The sequence below is a fragment of the Crinia signifera genome, chromosome 5 (assembly GCF_055691185.1).
Source record: "Crinia signifera chromosome 5, ASM5569118v1, whole genome shotgun sequence".
NCBI lineage: Eukaryota > Metazoa > Chordata > Amphibia > Anura > Myobatrachidae > Crinia > Crinia signifera.
Window position 1 is genome coordinate 133,985,733 of NC_139221.1, and position 19,617 is coordinate 134,005,349.

At 44.9% G+C, this 19,617-nt stretch overlaps 1 protein-coding gene across 2 annotated transcripts in view; it reads right to left on the reverse strand.

Annotated features, from left to right (window-relative positions):
* The window catches only part of C5H5orf22 (chromosome 5 C5orf22 homolog), a 77,069-nt gene that overhangs the window by 13,177 nt on the left and 44,275 nt on the right, over nucleotides 1-19,617 (reverse strand). The window contains exons 7-8 of one of the 2 annotated variants that reach the window (XM_083188078.1): nucleotides 18,192-18,258; nucleotides 9,041-9,180 (exon numbers count right to left, since the gene is read on the reverse strand). In XM_083188078.1, the coding sequence (XP_083044204.1) occupies nucleotides 9,041-9,180; nucleotides 18,192-18,258 (207 nt within the window). Of the gene's footprint in view, nucleotides 1-9,040; nucleotides 9,181-18,191; nucleotides 18,339-19,617 lie in introns of those variants that run through there. The other variant, XM_083188079.1, reaches the window with a different exon arrangement.

A 19,617-nucleotide genomic window follows, 5' to 3' on the forward strand; every position in this document is an offset into this window, starting at 1 on the left:
TTTACCCGTAAGAATATCCCGAGGTGTCCCTATATCTACCAGTACCTGACGTATTTTATCCCAAAATTGGCCCACTATGGTACACGACCAAATCAGATGCCAGAAGGCGGCTCCCGACTCCCCACATCTCGGGCACCTATCTGAGGCTGCTCCAGTCATTTTCCGTAGGCCTACCGGCGTTATGTATGTCCTGTGAAACACATTAAATTGCACCTGTTGGATGCGGATCGACTTTGTTGCCCACCTCGGCATTGCCATAGCCTCCTGCCACTGTCTGTCCGATAGGGGAGGGATGTCCTGTTCCCATTTTTGCCTTAGCTGGATTAGCCCTTCTTCGTGTTCAATTGTAAGCAGAAACTTAATAATTTTTGAAATTCGTTTTTTTGGGGTCATATTTTTCAAAAGCTGTTTTACCGGGGTATCCTGTAGCCCTTTCTCTTTCCCATTTCCCCATTGTAGTATAGCATTTCTCAACTGCAAATATCTATAAAACATTGCTCTGGGGAGGGAATACTCGCTACTAAGTTGATCATAAGATTTTAAGTTATTATTATGGTACAGTTGGCCCAAGGTAGTGACCCCGTATTGGGACCATAATTTTCCCCCTTGTTGTTTATAGACCTCCCTGGCTGACGACAACATCAAAAACGATGTGTCTGGGTCTGTCCCTTCATAATTACCCAGTTTTTCAACCGATTTCCATATTCGAATAGCCTGGTCTATAATTCCCGGGTATTTTTTCCCGACCGTGCCCAACAAAAGTGTCTGGAGAGGGGTTATGTAGGGGTCTATACATTTTACCAGTCTGCGTATATCTATTGAGTATTCGTCTTCCTGTATCCAGGAGGCAAGATGCGCTAATTGGGCCGCCATATAATACCTTTTAAAATTCGGCAATGCCAATCCCCCCTTCTCACGGCTCCTCCATAGGGTGGCCATCTTGACCCTGGGTCTTTTGTTGCCCCATATAAATGACAAAAGTATACTGTTAAGATTTCTAAAGTGCTCATCTTTTATGTAAATGGGAGAGTGTTGTAGAATATACAATATTTTGGGAAGGATGACCATTTTTATCAGGTTAACGCGGCCCATTACTGTAAGGGGAAGTCTAGCCCATCTTTTGCATTTAACTCTTACCTCCTGGAAAACAGGTATGGCGTTATCCCTCATGTATCCTTCTGTTTTGCCCGTGACTACTACTCCCAGGTATTTAAACCCTTGTGTTTTTACAAGTGGGTCATAACTCTGCCCCGCCTCCCGTTGTTCTTTCCCTAACATTAGCAAGTGGGATTTTTCCCAATTTACAGTCAAGCCTGAAAACTTCCCATATTCTTTAAGTTGAGTCACTACCGTCGAGAGATCTTGTTCTGGCTCCGCCAGACCGACCAAAAGGTCGTCTGCGTAGAGTGAGACAAGGTTATAACGGATCTCTCTTACCGGATCAGTGTTAACTAGTCTCAATCTTAGCAGACAAGCGAGGGGTTCTATCGCCACCGCGAATATGAGGGGAGAGAGCGGGCAGCCCTGCCGTGTCCCTCTATTTATTGTAAACAGTGACGAAGTGTACCCGTTCACGGAAACTCTGGCCCTAGGGTTTTTGTATAGGACCTTTAACCACCCTATAAATCCGGGACCAAAACCGAAAGCTCTGAGGGTGCTCCACAGATAGCTCCATTCGACCGAATCGAACGCTTTGTTCGCGTCGAATGAAGCCACTGCTGCGTCCCATCCCCTCACATTCGCATGTTGGATATACGTAAATACTCGTCTAATGTTGATAGCGGTTGATTTACCGCTCATGAACCCTGACTGGTCATGGTGTATTATACCTTGAGTCTCCCGGCCGAGTCTTATCGCCAATATTTTTGCTATTATTTTCGCATCTGTTGATATCAGCGATATTGGACGATAAGAATCGACTCTGGTCGGATCTTTGTCTTTTTTAGGTATGAAAATCATAGAGGCATCACCCATAGACTCTGGTGGTTCCCCTTCCCTCATAATCTCTTGACAGAGAGATACCAGTCTAGGGGCTATGATTTCTACATATTTTTGATAGACTTCGGCCGGGAGACCGTCAAGGCCTGGTGCTTTTCCTTTGGGCAAGACTTTAATTACGTTTACTACCTCATCTAGGGTAATGGGCTTATCTAAGAACTCCTGGGCTTCGGGCGACAGACGCGGGAGATCAATATCCCCTAAGAATTTCTCTAATTCCTCTCCAACTGGGGGCATTGTTGATTGGTAGACCTTACCGAAGTGGGCAACAAACTCCCCCGCTATATTCGGGGTTGAGGTCAGTATCTCGTCCTGTTCCGTCAGGATTTTAAATATTATATTAGAGGGTTTGTCCGTTGCAGATATAAATGAAAGTAGTTTCCCCCCCTTATCTGCGTTGGAATACCACTGTTGGGATTGCTTCCGGAGCCTTCGGTGATTAACCTCTTGTAGGTATTCCAGCCACATGTCCTGCGCTTTTTGCCATACTAGTTTATCTGCTTCTGCTTCGGGAAGACCGAGTTTCTGGAGACAACACTATGTGTTCTGACTTCATGGTCTGAGTATTCCCCGACCAGGCTGTCAGAATGTTCCACTGGAACACTCAAGAGTGGAACCTGGCGAACTGTAACGTCTCGAAAGACGCCACCATCTTCCCCAGCAGCTTGAGACACCTCCAAACTGATGTGCTCTGAGACCCGAGGATCTCCTGGACCAAAGCAGCCAGGTCCCTGGCCTTTGCCTCTGGCAGGAATACCCGATGTAGATGTATATCCAGAACAACTCCCAGGAACTGGAGTCTCTGTGACGGTACCAACTGAGACTTTTGTAAATTTAAAAGCCAACCGTGAGCCTGCAAAAACCCGATGGCCTCTGCCAAGTGACTCTAACTTTTCCGCTGTTTCTGCTTTGAACAGCAGGTCGTCCAAATATGTAATCACAGTGATTCCCCTCTGTCGAAGCACTGCTGCCATTACTGACATTATCTTGGTGAATACCCTTGGCGCTGTAGCCAGACCGAAGGGCAACGCCTGGAATTGCAAATGCAGGTCTCCCATCGCAAACCTCAATAGAGTCTGATGTTCCGGATGGATAGGAACATGAAGGTAAGCGTCCTGGACATCCATGGACGCCAAAAATTCTCCCTGGTCCAGGCTTAGCAGCACTGACCGTAGAGACTCCATTTTGAAATGGTCTACCCATAACTGGAGATTTAGTGACTTTAAATTGAGAATCGGTCTGAAAGACCCGTCTGGTTTGGGCACCAGAAACAGAGTGGAATAAAAGCCCTTTTTTCCACTCCGCTCTGGGGACCGGGATCACCACACCCTTCTCTAAAAGAGATTGAGCCGCTCCCAAGAGAGCTGTACGGAGCCGAGTCTCCTTTGGTAGTGGTGTGGGAATGAATCTTCTCGGAGGAAGACCTTTGAAGGGAATTCTGTAACCCTGGGATATAATGTCTAATACCCAGGAATCCTGGTATAACAATGCCCATGCGTCCCTGAACTGTGACAGACGCCCCCCACCTTGACCCCCTGGGCAAATCCCCTGGTAGTCATGCGGCGGGTTTGTCCTCTCCTTTGGCGTTTGGTTTCTTATGAAAGGAACCGAATTTAGACTTTGGGGGCCTTGCCCCTGGAGGACTGAAACTTTCCCCTAAAGGACTGTCCTCGAAAGGACGCACCTCCTCTAGGGGAGGGCCGAAAGGACGGCCTAAAAGCAGAAAACCTTGATGGCTGCAGGGGCCGGCAGGAAGGTACTTTTGCCACCAGTGGCCTGCTTAATAATTTCTTCCAGTTCTGAAGCAAACAACAGCTTTCCTTTAAAAGCCAATGCCTCTAAGGCCTTCTTAGACTCGTTATCCGCCTCCCAGGCTTTAAGCCAGAGCACTCTCCTGGCATTGACGGCCACTGTGGAAACTCTGGCAGCCATTTTGAGAGCTTCCTCCTCAGCCTCAAGCACATACTCTGCAGCTGCTTTAAGCTTCTCCGCAAGTAACAACACACAAGGATCAGCATGTAAAATAGTGCACAGGTCATTGGCCCACACAATCATGGCCTTAGAGACCCAGGCTGAAGCAATCAGAGGGCGGAGTGTGTAGCCCACCCCTTCAAAAATTGCCTTGAGGTTACCCTCCAGCTTTTTATCTACGGGGTCCTTAAAGGCTGCCTCCCCCTGCACTGGCAGCACAGTGGCTTTTGACAAACGTGCCACAGAAGCATCTACCACTGGGACTTTCTCCCAGAGGTCTGCATGAGCCTCAGGCATGGGATATAAACTTAAAAATCTCTTTGGCATCTGCAGCCTTTTATTGGGCGTTTTCCAAGCCCCTTCCAATAAATCCTGTAAACCTTCATCTGCAGGGAAGGTAACAGCTTCTTTACGCTGCCGTTTAAACACACCTTTTGCAGGAGTTTTATCTTCCACAGACAAATTCAAAGCCTGTTTTACAGCAGTAATCAAATCCTCCACCCCTGCGGCAGAGGAATCCTCAGAATCATCACCCTGCTCCCAGGGAATGTCTGCATATTCTCCTTCCTCTTCAGCAACAAGTAAAGGCACTGAATAAGACCTTTTAGGGGTCCCCAAAGCATCAACATCTACTTTGTCTAGTAATTCAGTAAACCTGCTAATCCCTTTTGCAGTATCCTGCATGACCTGAAGGAAGCCAGGATCTGCCTGGGTCAGAGGCAAGGAGCCAGAGGACTGCTGAGATGATGACATAGGTCTCTGAGAATCTACCAAGACATCACTCTGTCTGTCCAGCAATTGCACTAAAGCATTCACAGACCTGCCCAGGGCACTGGCCCACGCAGGCTCCAATTGCTCTACCCTTTGGGGTTCACTCCCCATGGGTCTCACAGCAGCGCAAGCAATACACAAGCCCCCCTTGGCCATCTGCTCAGGGACAAAATTCAGTGTACAAACACTGCAAGCGCTCAATGTATTAAGGCAGTGGTTCCCAAACTGTGTGCCGTGGCTCCCTGGGGTACCTCGGGACACATGCAGGGGTGCCGCGGCTTGGTGGTCTAGGACCAACTCAAATTATTAATGGTTAATTATTAATGAGCAAAACCAGTGCTGGTGGCTGCCAATCATAGAATGTGTACAAACAGAAGCAAATACTGCCCATTACCACATAACTGCCACTAAGAATCGCATATAAACCCAATCTTATAAAACATTTTGGGACCTAGGGTGCCGTGAAAAAAATTCTGATTCTCTAGGGTGCCGTGAATCAAAAAAGATTGGGAACCCCTGTATTAAGGGCTCCCTCCCCCAAAACCACAGACTGATGCTCAGACATGATGTAAAATAACACAGTCACAGCGCATTCACTGTACAGGCGTTTATACCGAGCCAATGCACCCAGTCTCTTATCTGTCTGATGGTTTCAGATGTGGGGAAAGCGATGCCCAGGAAATCCAAACACTCTGCCAGGATCTGTCAGCCAGCTCAGCTCCGCTGCAAGCATTCCGAATGGCGCCAAAACAGAGTGAGGGAAGGGACCAAGTCCCTGCTGCTGCGGGGTCCGTGACTTTTGGCGCCAACCACCCCAGACAGCTGCTCCCATTGCAGGATCTCCTAGCTCCAGTATCTCCCCCTCAGCTGGGGACCACTTGGAACATGCCTGTAACACACTGCTGTCCTCTCATACAGGAGCTCAGTGTGTAAGCTCCGCGGAAAATGGCCGCCGCTATCACGGAGCGCCTGTCCCCCATGATCCCCACCTAGCGTGGAGCCGGTTTCAGAGCGCTCCGGAGCCCAGGCAGCTTCTTAAAAGAAGCTGTAAGCGCTGCACAGGGAGGCCAGACAGCATCTCCCCTGTGCACAGCGAGCTGACAGGACGCCCTTCTGTCAGCTCCTGCTGCGCTGTCAGTGTGAGGATTCAGTGAGAATCCTCACACTGTGCCTACCTAGCTAGTTGTAAAAGTTAATAAAATAATAAAAACCCTAACTAACTCTAATCCTTCGGCTGCTCCGGCAGCCCTTTAGAATAGCACCCACTCCAGTGGGCACCTAACACGAACTCAGGAGTCTGGGATGCAGAAGGGAGGAGCCTACCCTCCAAAAGCTTTAGGATAGGTGCCTGGCTCCTACGGACCCTCCTACATCCCAATGTTGAGCTGTGTCACCAGGACCATTGAAAGAGAAATAACCTGGTGTTTTTGTGTGCGGCCAAATATGGACATAGGAGCAGGGATATCCTCCTCTGCCAGGTTAAGAGTAATTCTGACCGCCTGAATAAGACCATCCACCCCCTTGGGGTCATCTTTTGTTAAAACCTCATCCTGAGCCGAATCTGGCTCATCTAAAGGAGGTATATCCTCATCCTCACTAGTATCATCATCTGACCAATGGAGAAGGCAAATAGGTGATCTTGGCCGCTTCTGAAGCAAACGTGAAGGGCCCACCACTGTGTTAGACAGTGAATCTACAGACTGAATGAGGATCCTCGCCCAAGAAGGCTCAGTAGTACTCATAATAGAGAAATGTGCCTGAAAGCGCTCTCTATCCTTGCGTGATGCAGCTAACTCTGCAGTTAAGCCTGCCAGCACATTCTGCCGCAAGGGGCCTGAAGTGTCTCACACAAGGAAACACCCTTAATATGCTGGGTGTATTGTTCCTTGCAAGATTTGCAAGTGAACACTTTTAGGGCAGCCTTTGAGGTAGATTTACTTGCCATAATTGTTAGTAACACAGACTGTAATCACCATGCACACACAGAAATAAGCACACTGAAAATCCCCTTGAAGCTCCAAGGACTTGCAGAGTCTAGGATAGGGAGGGGGAGCCTTGCAAAAAAAACCCCTAATCAGTAGGCTAATAGACCCCCCAGAACTTACAGACCATCTGTAGATATCAGGGGTAGCGCTGGACTGCAGTGGCTGCATGCGGTAGCGCTGCACTGTGTCCCTGGGTAAAGCAGGAGATGCTTAGCGTGTACTGCAATGGCGCCGCCAGAGGAGAAGAGACGGGAAAAGGGTGCCAACCTGTGACGTCATCCAGGTCCGCCCTTTCCCTCCGGCGCACTTTCCACACGGCGAGTGGAGCGCTGTGTACAGCCTCCGCTCTGAGCTCTGACCTCGTGCTTAGAAGCGGCGTCAGGCACTTGCATCTGAATACGGAGATGGTGCGCCCTCCATCTCCGGCCATGCTTTGTCGGCGCCTCGATGTGCTGGCTGTCTCCTGGAGTCGTGGCCAGGCCAAGGACCCGTAACACGAGCTGCGGGCAGCTGCGGCGGGTCCCCGGTGCGGTGGCACCGGTGGCCGGGTGTATGGAAGGCAGGTGTGACCATGGTGGACAGTGGCGACCATCACCCCTCCAGGGTCCCATGGAGCAGGCAGATCCTCAGAAGGGTCTGCCTGTTGCAGTCAGTAAAAAAAATTAAAAATAAAAATAAGACCTAATCTCCTAGGAGAAGAGGCCCAGAGAACCTACTCCTCCGGGCACTTTTTCTAAGACTGGGGTCTGGGTGGGGATAGAGGAGGGAGGAGCCTGCAGCAGTAAAACTTTCTTAAAGTGCCAATGCTCCAGTACACCTAATCTATCCCCACATGTAATGACTGCAGTGGCCCCTGCTGCATGTAGGTGAAATATACCTTTATTGGAGTGAATTTGCATAGGTGTCAGACTAAAATTACGCAATTAGCATAGACCATAGTTTAGCTCTATATTTCTTACCATTCTGTCCACTTCACTTGGAAGTGGCTAGAATGCAGGAGAGGTGCACACAGTACCAAGTGCGGGGGACTACAAAAAAGAAAGCTGGTGCATCGCCCGCAGGTACCAGGAGAGTAGGCGGTAAGAATGATTAACATTTCACTAAAGACAAAACCAATTTTTTTTGTGTACGTCCCTAAATTCCTTTTCTTTGATTTCCTTGGGACACTCAAATGATACTGTAAAACAAGTGGTGTAAAGGACTGGGCACTACCAGAATTACCACATTGCAAATCTAATGGGGCCTACACACATAGTGGTACCGGGGCATTTTCTAAGCGCTCTATTAGATCATTTAAACAATGACCCCGCATTGCTCCGTGTGTAGGGGCATAGCGATGCGAGGCCCTGCGCATCGCTATCGCCCGGCAATTAATATCCAGCAGGCTGGATAAATCTATAATCACCGGTGTCAGGGCCAGTGTTCTCACAGAGAACACTGGGCCCTGACAGATCGCTCAGCAGCATATAGCTGTGCAGCGCAGTGTGTTGAGCGATGTGAGCAATCTAGCATCATTTAGAATGCTCATCTCCCCATGTGTAGGCCCCATAAGTCTTAATGAAACAGGTTCAGAATACTTCTTAAAAAAAAATAAAAAAAAATAAAAAAGAGTTAATTTCTTTTACCAACAAAAATTTAGCTCCAGGAGTATTATCCAAGAGGGAATCCCATATCGCAGTGGTTCCCAAACTTTTTGAATCACGGCACCCTAAAGTTGGCTACTAGTTTCAGGAAAGATATTAAATAAGTTGTGATTTAAATGTTTTCCTAAGGTCCACTTATGTGGTGAGAAACATGGTTCACTTCTGTTTACCCACTTATTCTTAATTGGAAGCCACAAGCACTGATTTTTCCTATTTCATTGGCCATAAATAACTTGAATTGGTTCTGGACCACCAACCTGAGGCACCCCTGCAAGTGCTCCAAGGCACCCCAGGGAGCCACGGCACACAGTTTGGGAACCACTGCCATATAGGTTTCTCAGGGCTATTCGTGTGTGTGTAAATCAGGTGTCAATGGGGGTAGAATATCAAAGTCGAGATACAGTATATAGCCCATGCAGATTGTAGCCCCATGTACTGTATTGTTCATCAATATACCATCTTTTTGGAACTGTACAAACCTTTCCCAAGATGGATATTTTATTTTTTTATTTTAAATTCTATTTTATAAAACAAACTATACTTGTTTAATTTTTCCCCATCTAACACTTTCCTACGATACCATAAAAACATTTTATGATCATTTAACAATATACAAATGGTTTATTAACGTACAGTAGTTTATCTATTTACAGCACTATGTGTAGCAATTACCTGGCTAATGTTATGAGAGTTGGTTTTGGCAGGTGTTTCAGTAAATCTTGCATGGACTGGACAAGAGCCTCAATCTCTTTCTCTGTGCTGACATGATGTGGAAGCTCTGCATAATCACACGTAAGACCAGCTTGATGGATCTGCAGAAACAGCGAAGTGGGGTAAAAGTCAACAAACAAACAAAAAAAATTCAATAACAAAATCATTGAAAACAACGCAGACCATACACACATAAAAGGAAGTATCATACTACATCTTTATTTATACTTTCCTGGTGCTGGCATAAGGGAAGCGCTAAGTTTGGTTTACCACCCTTTCTTGTTATTGCATTTCACTTTAAAAGTCTTCCTAAGGTTAGACTTTACGGTTCACCCGACAAGCAGCCCCCCTTGGTGCGCCCGAGATACATCCTATACCCCAATTGAAAACAAAAAAAAATTGTTTTGATCCCATGTTAGTTAATGTTTTAGATGTACACATTTCACTAGTTAGGTCTATGCTATCTACTCCCTTGTTATTAAAAACATAGAATTTGACGGCAGATAAGAACCACGTGGCCCATCTAGTCTGCCCCTTTTTTAAACATGTTAACTCAAACTATATTTGATCCTTATTTTTTTGTAAGGATATCAATATGCATATCCCAAGCATGTTTAAATTGTACTACTGTATTTGCCTCTGATGGAAGGCTATTCGCTATTCCACTTATCTACTACTCTTTCTGTGAAGTAATTCTTCCTCAAATTTCCCCTGAATCTTCCTCCCTCTAGTTTCAGTGCATGTCCTCGTGTTCTGTTGCTCCTCTTCCTGTGAAGAATGTCTCCCACCTGAACCTTGTTAAAGACCTTGATATATTTGAAAGTTTCTATCATGTCCCCCCTTTCCCTTCTCTGCTCCAAAGTATACATATTAAGATATTTTAGTCTTTCCTTGTACATTTTGTGATGTAGGCCATGCACCATTTTAGTTGCCTTACTGAACACAGTACTCTAGATGAGGTCGTACCAATGACCTATACAGTGGTATTATTACTTCTTTCTTTCTACTGCTGATACCTCTCCCTATGCAACCAAGCATCTGACTTGCCTTCTTCATTGCTTTGTTACATTGCCTACCTGCCTTTAAGTCCCCTGAAATAGTGACACCTAGATAACTCTCTTCCTCGGTAGTTTCCATTATAGTGCCATTTATACTAGATTTAGTCTTTGGCTTTTTGAGACCCAAGTGCATGATTTTGCATTTTTTGGCATTAAACTGTAGATGCCATGCTCTTGGCCATTTCTCTAATCTACCTAGATCAGCAATAATTTGTTTTACCCCTCCTGGTGTGTCTACCCTGTTGTATACCTTTGTGTCATCTGCAAAAAGGCACATTTTACCCTCAATTCCATTTGCAATATCACCAATAATGATATTAAAAAGCACTGGTCCAAGTACAGATCTCTGGGGTACCCCACTTGTAACCTTTCCCTCCTTTGACTGTTCTCCATTTACTACAACTCTGTTTTCTGTCCTGCAACCATGCTCTTATCCATTAAACCATCTTAAAATCCAATCCCAAGCTTTCAAGTTTATTTAACAGTCTGTGATGTGGGACAGTGTCAAAAGCCTTACTAAAGTCTAGATAAGCTACATCTACAGCCCCACCTTGATCTATTACTTTAGTCGCCCAGTCAAAAAAGTCAATAAGATTTGTTTGACATGATCTTCCCCCAGTGAACCCATGCTGTTTTGGATCCTGTAAATTGCTGGTTTTGAGATATTCTACAACTCTTTGTTTTAAGAGTGTTGAAGCCTACAGATGGAATACCAGACTGTGTGCCTATTTCACGAGCTGTAGACAAAAAGAATATAGGAGAAAAAGGTGGTAGCGTGATAATGCGCAACCTGACGCTGTGGCCTGTGCAATTTCATAAGAAAAGGATTCCTTATTCCTTCACCATAAATACACAAGACATAAAAATTTGGATAATGCCACTTAGCCTGCGCTGGTATATCCCAATGATAAATCCTTTATGCTTCCATCATTCAAGCAGGGCATAAAAGGATAAAAAAAATGTATATAATGGAGTACACTTTTTTTTTTTTTATTCCATACATATAAAAACAATCTATCATAAGAATTTACTACATAAAATAGATAAAAATCCACACATCTATGGGTTAACTTCTAACTTCTGTGCAGTTTCTAATTACCAGATGATAAGAACAGATATAGGAATCCGCTCTAAAATCGCTTAGTTCAGTGACAGACCCGGGTGCTGGCTCTACTCCAAGCTCCTGTTGAAATAAGGATCTCTGGCAATGTGACTGCAGCATCAAAAGCCCCATGGCGCTCCTGGTGACCCAAGAGTTCCGACCCCTCACTTGGGTCTTTCTCAAGGTCCAATGCAGCGTAGTGTGGAATAAAGCTCCATTTCCTCCTAATATAGTGCTGTGTCTCTAATTACAAACACTGCAATCAGCTTAATCAATCGAAGCCACTGGACTACAGCTTCCATAATGCATCTCTTCTTCCTCTATAGAAGACATCATTTCCGGGTATTTCAGTTCATGATTGCGGCGCTGGACTACATTTCCCATAGTGCATCTTTGTTTTTCTTCATGGCGCCGTCATTTCAGGATTTTATTAAAGTAGAGTGACGCCGGGCACCGCATAACAGGATCCCTAATTAGATAATACTATTAGTACGATCCTTTGTTATGGAACATGTGCAGCGTCACTTCCGGTCCAATTTGTAGTTCATTCAATATCTCTCTCAGAGTCCAGAACTACAGTACCCGTACTTCACTATATACATATATTTTTTTTTTATCCTTTTATGCCCTGCTTGAATGATGGAGGTATAAAGGATTATCATCATTGGGACATACCAGTGCAGGCTAAGTGGCATTATCTGAATTTTTATGTCTTGTGTATTTACAAAGAATATAGATATTCCACATATTTTAATCAGCAAAAGCTGCTTGTGCGTCCTATTCCTATTTTGTGAATAAGACACATTGTAATGGAAAAAGCTATGTGACTTGTAGCAGATGGAAGATATGTTGACACATCTGTATGCGAGCTCTGACATCACAGGAGTTTGCTTAACCTATTTAAACGCCACACTGTCCCGTGTTCACTGCCAGATTATCATGTCTGTACCTACATCACATACCGTACATGGCTGCCTCCATAAACACAACATTGCCAAGGTGCACCTTCCTTTTCAAGATGTCACCAAGTTACTTGTCAATGCTCTTATTTCCCAATTTGATCGTTGCAATGCCCTCCTCTCTGACCTGCCAGTCATCTATTGGTCCTCCTTTCAGTCTGCCCTGAATAGGTCACTCCAACTAAATTTGTGCACTGAGTGGATTAACAAAATGGCTACTGAGCGTGAACCAGGGCTTCCTGGAAGCTCACATGTATGGAGGGAGCAACAGCACAGGTCTTACATGTCTAAGGGGAATGCTGAAGGTGCGTCTCATTACACTAGTTAAAACACACATGGGCTGCTCACAAAGGGCCTTATTCTAGTTCACTCTTTCTGACAAAATCCTTCTTAGATGGACAAAACCATGTGCACTGCAGGTGGGGCAGAGAGAATTAGATTTGGGTGGGGTTTTACTTCAAAGTGAGATCTATATTGCAGTGTAAAAATAAACCAGCCAGTATTTACCCTGCACAGAAACTAAATAACTCACCCAAATGTAACTCTCTCTGCACATGTTACATCATCCACCTGCAGTGCACATGGTTTTGTCCATCCAAGAAGGATTTTGTCAGAAAGAGTGAACTAGAATAAGGCTCAAAGGCACAGACGCTGCAATGATTGATCCGACACTCACATAACCTCCCCATTGCCATCTATAAGGGTAATACTGGCGGGTCACACCTACCTCTCCCATCCCCTTTCCATAGGAAACTGTTCTTTTCACAGTGAACAAAGCCAGTGTGAATACTGTAAATAGCGTCCAAGTCCCCTAGTCAGAAACCCCATGCAAACTGGACAGACAATTGGGTTTTACAGGTGTACACAAACATCCCTGCATGTTAAAAAAACATTCTAGTCAAACCATGCCATGTTATGACGTGGTAACAACAAGCATCTTTTCACGCAACCTTTTCAAATAAAATGTGTCTTATTTGCAGAAGATATGTTGTCCAAGCAGCTTTTGTGGATGAAATGATATGCTGCATGCCCATATTCTGTGTGCGACTGTGTCTGTACCCAAGCAGGGAGAAGGGGACGCAGCAAAATTAGAGACAGCTGGTGCCCATTTAACTCCCCTGCATTTACATGAAAGAAGCAGGGGAGTTTGAAGAAAACAATAAAGTTTAACACTCACCCTGCACCAGACCACTGCACAGCACCTCTCCATAAGGCAAATGGTGGAGGAGTGTGGGTGTGACTGGCCTGCAGGCGAATTGGACATGCCCCCTTTCGCCTCATAGGTGTTTTAACGCCTGGAGGCGTTCCGCCCTGTATTCACTGTGAATACACTAATTGGGGAAAAGGTGAAACCAAATACGCCTGTCTAGCTGATGTAAAAGCTAGAAGAGGCGGAACGTGACATGCTAACGCCGGACCCTGAATACAGCCCTATATCTGCATAACAGACCATTTACCTAAACAACCAAGAATAGTTTAGAGAAAGGCACCATTTATCAGGCAGAAACTGGTAAATAATCACATTTCCCCAAGTGAGAAATTCAATCGACATTAGGTACTAATCAACCCAGCAAAGGGTTCTATCACTGTGGGATATGTATAGGCTGTACTAATCAACAAGAAAAATGAACAAAACCCACCACTTCATTTAAATCAGCAGTAACACAACAGACGCAAGAGCTCAAGAACAGGATAACATACAATAGTAAGGGTGTAATTTATCTGATGGATTGTGGGTGTAAAAAACAATACGTAGGACATACAACAAGACCATGAAAAACCAGGATCAGTGAACACATCAGAAACCAATAAAAAACATGAAGAACACAATCTAAACATATCAGTGAGTGGCACAATAGGGATCCCTATGATTCATAGGCATTCAGAAAGTGAAGTAAAATTGACGAGGGGGTGATTTTCACATAGAAAATTAATAAACAAGAATTAAAGTGGATGTATGAATTAAAAACCCTTAAACCATGATGTTTATATTTAGACAATTAGGTGAAAGCAATAGTAGGAAAAAGTGAATATCAGGGATCCCATAATTAAATGTAACCCAGGTATACAGTCATATAGGAGAGTACACCGTAAAAACAGAACATGGTCAAACCAGAACTATGAACTAGAAATGTACATAATTATTAATAATGGGGATGCACAGGCACATTCACATTATTTGCATGAAGGGAAAAAATATAAGTTTAGGACACCAGCATACACTGTGACAAGAAATTTGATCAAGTACGAACACTGTCAATAATCAGGGGGAAGAACCTAATGATGTCACCATGAAAGAAAATTTGACTATTCAATCATGTCAGCAAAAAGGCAGCCAATCAGAGTTAAGCCACATGCAAATGGAGGGCTATTTAAACTCATGCACCTCCCTAGTAAAAGGCATCAGAAGCCAAAACGCGTTGGTCGACAGACAGATCGCAGTACTGACCCAGGGACCACTTTGCTTTGAATCAGAGAGAGCTGAGAAACTTCACCTGGAAGTACAAGGATGTCTGCAGACAGTGTGTGCACAGGCCAAGGAGAATATGCAGAGAATAGGTGTGGGACCGATGCCTAGAGCAAGTGAGGTGAGTACGGGGATAGGAAAGTGAGACACTGGGCTGCGGGACATTTAAGGAGGTGAGCAGACACTGACGGGCCGGTCAAGCACCCGCAATGGTGTTCCGCAAAACTCGGACAGACGCGGAGCGGCATGGCTTTGTAATCACAGCACAGGGATCAGTGTAATCTACAGGGTTCTTGGTGCGAGCGGACCTCCCATGTGGCTCTGAAGTCCGGGTCCCACGACACAGGGTGATCACGAGTACTCTCTCACAGAAAACTGAAAGGGACAACAAACCCACTGCAATTAAAGAGGTACTAAGTAGGACATAATTTATCTAAGTGCCAAGTAATGGGACACCATTACATTGGCAAAACGCAGCAGAGTAAAATATAACAATTGGAGGGGATAGCTAAAAAAAAAAAATAAGGACGATTGACTTTATTTACATTTTTATAGGGAAAAATTCTTTATTGTGATTTTGTTTCGCATTATTTTTGTTTATTTTCTGGTCTTGTTTTGCTATTATGAGTAAACAATTCCTTTGACGTTTAGTTTGTTGTACTACTGTATGTATACTCCAAGTACTTCATTTGATAGGCAGTCCAGGTGCAATTACCGGGTATACAAGTTCATATTACAAAAAAATAAAGATTGGTTTTGTGTGTTGCGCAATCAATGGCTGCTGGCACAGGGCTTGTCAGGCCCTAATTAAGGAACAAGAAAAAAGAAAGATGTGCCAGCGCCTACTGTCTCAATTACACGGTTCTGTTTTAAAAAATGATTTAATAAAGATTATCACATGAAATACACATATACATTTAATCTGAAAAATAAAAAATCTAAATAAAAATAAAATTATTTAAAGTGCTGGTGAATCATTTGAGTATTATTTGAGAATATTCTCACATTGGTATAGAGTCCCGTAATAGGGGAAATGGGTACTTATGTATTATCTGGAATCCCATGTTAAATGCACCCCATTTTTTCATACCCCTACTATCCAACTACGCATGGAGTTGATTTTATATAGTGTGGCGAGCGCAGCGAGCCACCGTGCCCGAAGCGTGGCGAGCGCAGCGAGCCCCGCGAGGGGACACGGTCTCATAAGAAAACCGGTAGCCCAGATATTACATAAGTACCGGGAAATGTATAGAAAGAAGCTGACTGATGCAATATTACCATCCAATTTGTCTGGCAGATTTTGTGTCCAGATTTCGTGACAGCGGTGGTTCTGTATTGCCTTATGTTTTCAAAGGCTCAGGGGTCCCTTGTGACGACTTTCCTTTTCAGCATGGACAATTAGGGATAGAGCTGTAACCCAAAAACTTTGTATTTAGTTTTCCAAAGGGGTGTCTGCGGGAAATTTGAACCAGGTCACTCCAAGGATGGGGTCAGCAATAAACAGTGTGCTCAACGCGTTTCCCCGGTATTTCCTCCTCCGGCTTCCTCAGGACATTTGCTCCTGAGGAAGCCGGAGGAGGATATTCCAGGAAAACACGGCCTGGGGATGTTCGGGGCAGCTCGGAGGGGACTCGGGAGCACTCAGGAGTTCAAATCGCTGAATGTCACTTCCACAGGGGCACCTGCCACATCACCTAAATGACACAGATATCCATATATCGATGTACAAATGCATCAAAATTACGACTAGCTGCGCTTACATGTGATCTGATCATAGCAGAACACATAACCATGAAATCCCATGGATCACAGTGCAGACTTAAGGTACATTTTCAGCTAAACCCATTTGGAAACGGAATGAGGTCAAGGGGCGGGAAGACAAATGTGGAAGGGTAAGGAATGAAGGAACATATGAAGTGAGGTGAGAAGGGTACAATGATAGTCCCAGAGGAGGGGCCAACCTACAGTAACTAGCTACACACTTTAGGGGCTGGAACTGGGTGCAGTGGGGTGGAGGCAAGGCCGGTGTAAGGCTTCTCAGCATCCTAGGCAAAACTTCAACCTACCCCCCTCCCCCCCCCCCCCCCCCAAATGAAAAAAAAAAAAAAACACGTGGCCCTCCCAGCTCCCCCCGGAAAGGTGGGCAAGTCCCCTGCTTTCCTTGGAGGTCCTCTGCACCCTCCCCTTTGCCACCCACAACAGAGTACAAGGAGGAGGGTTCAGCAATTTAGGGAAGTATGTCTCAAGGGAAAGTATAGAGGTGAGGTCTTACAAGTTCCACAGCCACTTCCTGCATGAAGTACAACAAGGATCCTCATAGACATCCTTGATTTTTTGATTTGCAGACTTGGTGGCGCCCCTCAGATCCCGGCACCCTAGGCAGCTGCCTAAAGCTGCCTAATGGTAGAGCCGGCCCTGGGTGGAGGGCCCTGGAGACAGGCGGAGAAGGGCTACGGGAGAGAGGAGGTAGAGTAGCACGAAAACCCAGTACTCACGCCTCTCAAATATTGTGAGCCGCCCTCTATTACAGTATCTATCCCGCCCCAGGGGACAGGTAACCCAACCTCTGCAAGGGCATTATGTGTAATGAAGAAAGAATTAGAAGAATGTGACCACTTGCATTAGAACAATGGATGGTTGATATACTTTCTATGCTGAAAATTAACCCAAGAAGTTCTTTTTCTAGTCTTTGCTGATAAAACCTAGTAAAATGATCTCAAAGTTGTCATCTTGCTGCATATCACACACCTGGAATCAATTAAACATTAAGGGGGGTATTCAATGTCAGGGTCACGGCAGTCGAGCTTGCTCGACCGCTGTGACCCAGTCCCGTTCTCGGTCAGCTCGACCGAGAACACGCAGGCGTGATTCAATGTCCCGCCTGCCGGGGAGCGAAAAGGGGGCGTGGCCGCGAGTTGCGGCCGGGAAGAGGCGAGCTGCAGCCGGCAGCTCGTCACTTCCCGGCTGTTCTCGGCAGAACGAGCCCAACAGCTAGTGATGTCGGGCTCGTTTTGCCGAGATACCCTGCTCAATGCTGTCGGGGAAGACAGCATTGAATAGGGCCCGGCGGGCATCTCCCCGATGGGAGGTGCTCGCCGGAGATTGAATATCCCCCTCAGCCAACATGGTAAAAATAACATTGGCATGGCAAATTACACATATAACCATTCCCTGGGCCAAAGAGCTAAATCTACAAGGGTAAGTAAAAGAAATTAACCACACTTCAGTTAGATTAAAAGTTCTGTTCGCCGCACTTAAATAATCTTTATTATGAGTATTTGTCACCATGTATTCTTCAAAATTGTTATTAATATATTATACAGTAGTTTTCAAAATTGCTTTTCATTCGCAAAAGTGCTATTTTTTAAATGGAAATTGAAACATGTAATGATCTACCTCTCACACAAGGAGTAGACACCGGTATCTGAGTTTTCACATAAACAGAAGAGATACAGACAAAACAATTAAATATATGAATTATAGAAAACAGAAGTGACAAACTGGCTTATGAAAATAAGTACTTTACCATTTCATAGTCTGGTGCTTCCATTCGGGATTTCAAACTGTGCACTAGCTGGGAAAGACTGCTCATTCTGAAAATGCAAATACAAATGAGCAATCCCAACGGCAAAGTATTCCATTTACAGGATATAACAAATTCCTCACAATGGCACTAAAATATAAACAAAAAGCAGCTGTAGAGAGGGTTTCAATCCTCCTTTCTAAAAACTCAATTAAGAGCAGAAACCAATAAATAAGCAAACAGGTTGGCATATAGATGATATACTGGAGGATGATGAAGATGGAAGAATAATAGAGGGAGGGAAGCATGTCAGGCTTAAGGACACAATGGAACAGGACTTCTATTGGAACATACAGGATATCTATTTATTACCAGCTACTCTGACATTTAAAAGCTGGAAAGTAAGGATTTAGGAAACTGCTGCAAACCTAAAAGAATGCTTTGCTTATGGAATTTTATCACTTGACAAGGGTGTCGGATGATTCTCCGACATTTGGGATTCCGGCGGTCAGTACACTGACATCTGAATTCCGACTGTTAAATGCCTGAGAGTTGGGATATCCATTAAGAGGGGCTATTATCCCCCATAGAGGGAGAACATAACCTGTGGTGAAAAAGGTTTTTTACATGTAGGGGTTGATTACAGCGCTGGATCAATATGTTAATTAATTTGTTTTGTAGGATTTACAAGGTTATTCACTCCACTTGAACTTCACAAAATATTACTTGACTTTCATGGATTTCTTAAAACAGTCACTTTATTGAAAAATCAAAAAGCCAATAAAAAATATGAAAAAAATATATATAAAATACCAAACAAAACAGTTCCTTGTATAAAAAGAGATTTGAAAGCTCACCGAACCTCTTGGGGACGTGTATCTTCTCCACTAGTTGTTATAAGGGATTTCTACTTGGCAGGACTACTACGGCTTCCTCACTGGTACTCTTCCCTAGGGCACTACACTGCCATTGAGGTAACCCTTCAGGTTTTCCCTGTGTGCGTAGTACTCCCCCGTGGAAAGAAGAAAAGAAAGGGGTCCTTAGAGCAAGTGCATGGCACGTGCTACTCTCCCGTCCAGATTCTACCTGCGCTTGCAGTCTGGCAGGGTCACGGCAAAGCCGGTGTTGTATTTTGCCGTGGTGCTCAAAGTTGTCAGGACTCCTCTCCAAGGCTTGTGTTGATGGTAAGCTTCTCGGAGCTGTTAGTGTCTGCTCCGGTACCGTTCCCCTGTGTCAGGCGGCTGTCTCTTTATCCAAGCTCCGGTCTCCAGCTGCTCACCGATGCGTTTCTACCTGTGAAAGTCTTTCTCAAGGGGAATACTACACACACACAGGGAAAACCTAAAGGGTTACCACAGTGGCAGTGTAGTGCCCTAGGGAAGAGTACCAGTGAGGAAGCAGTAGTAGTCCTGCCAAGTAGAAATCCCTT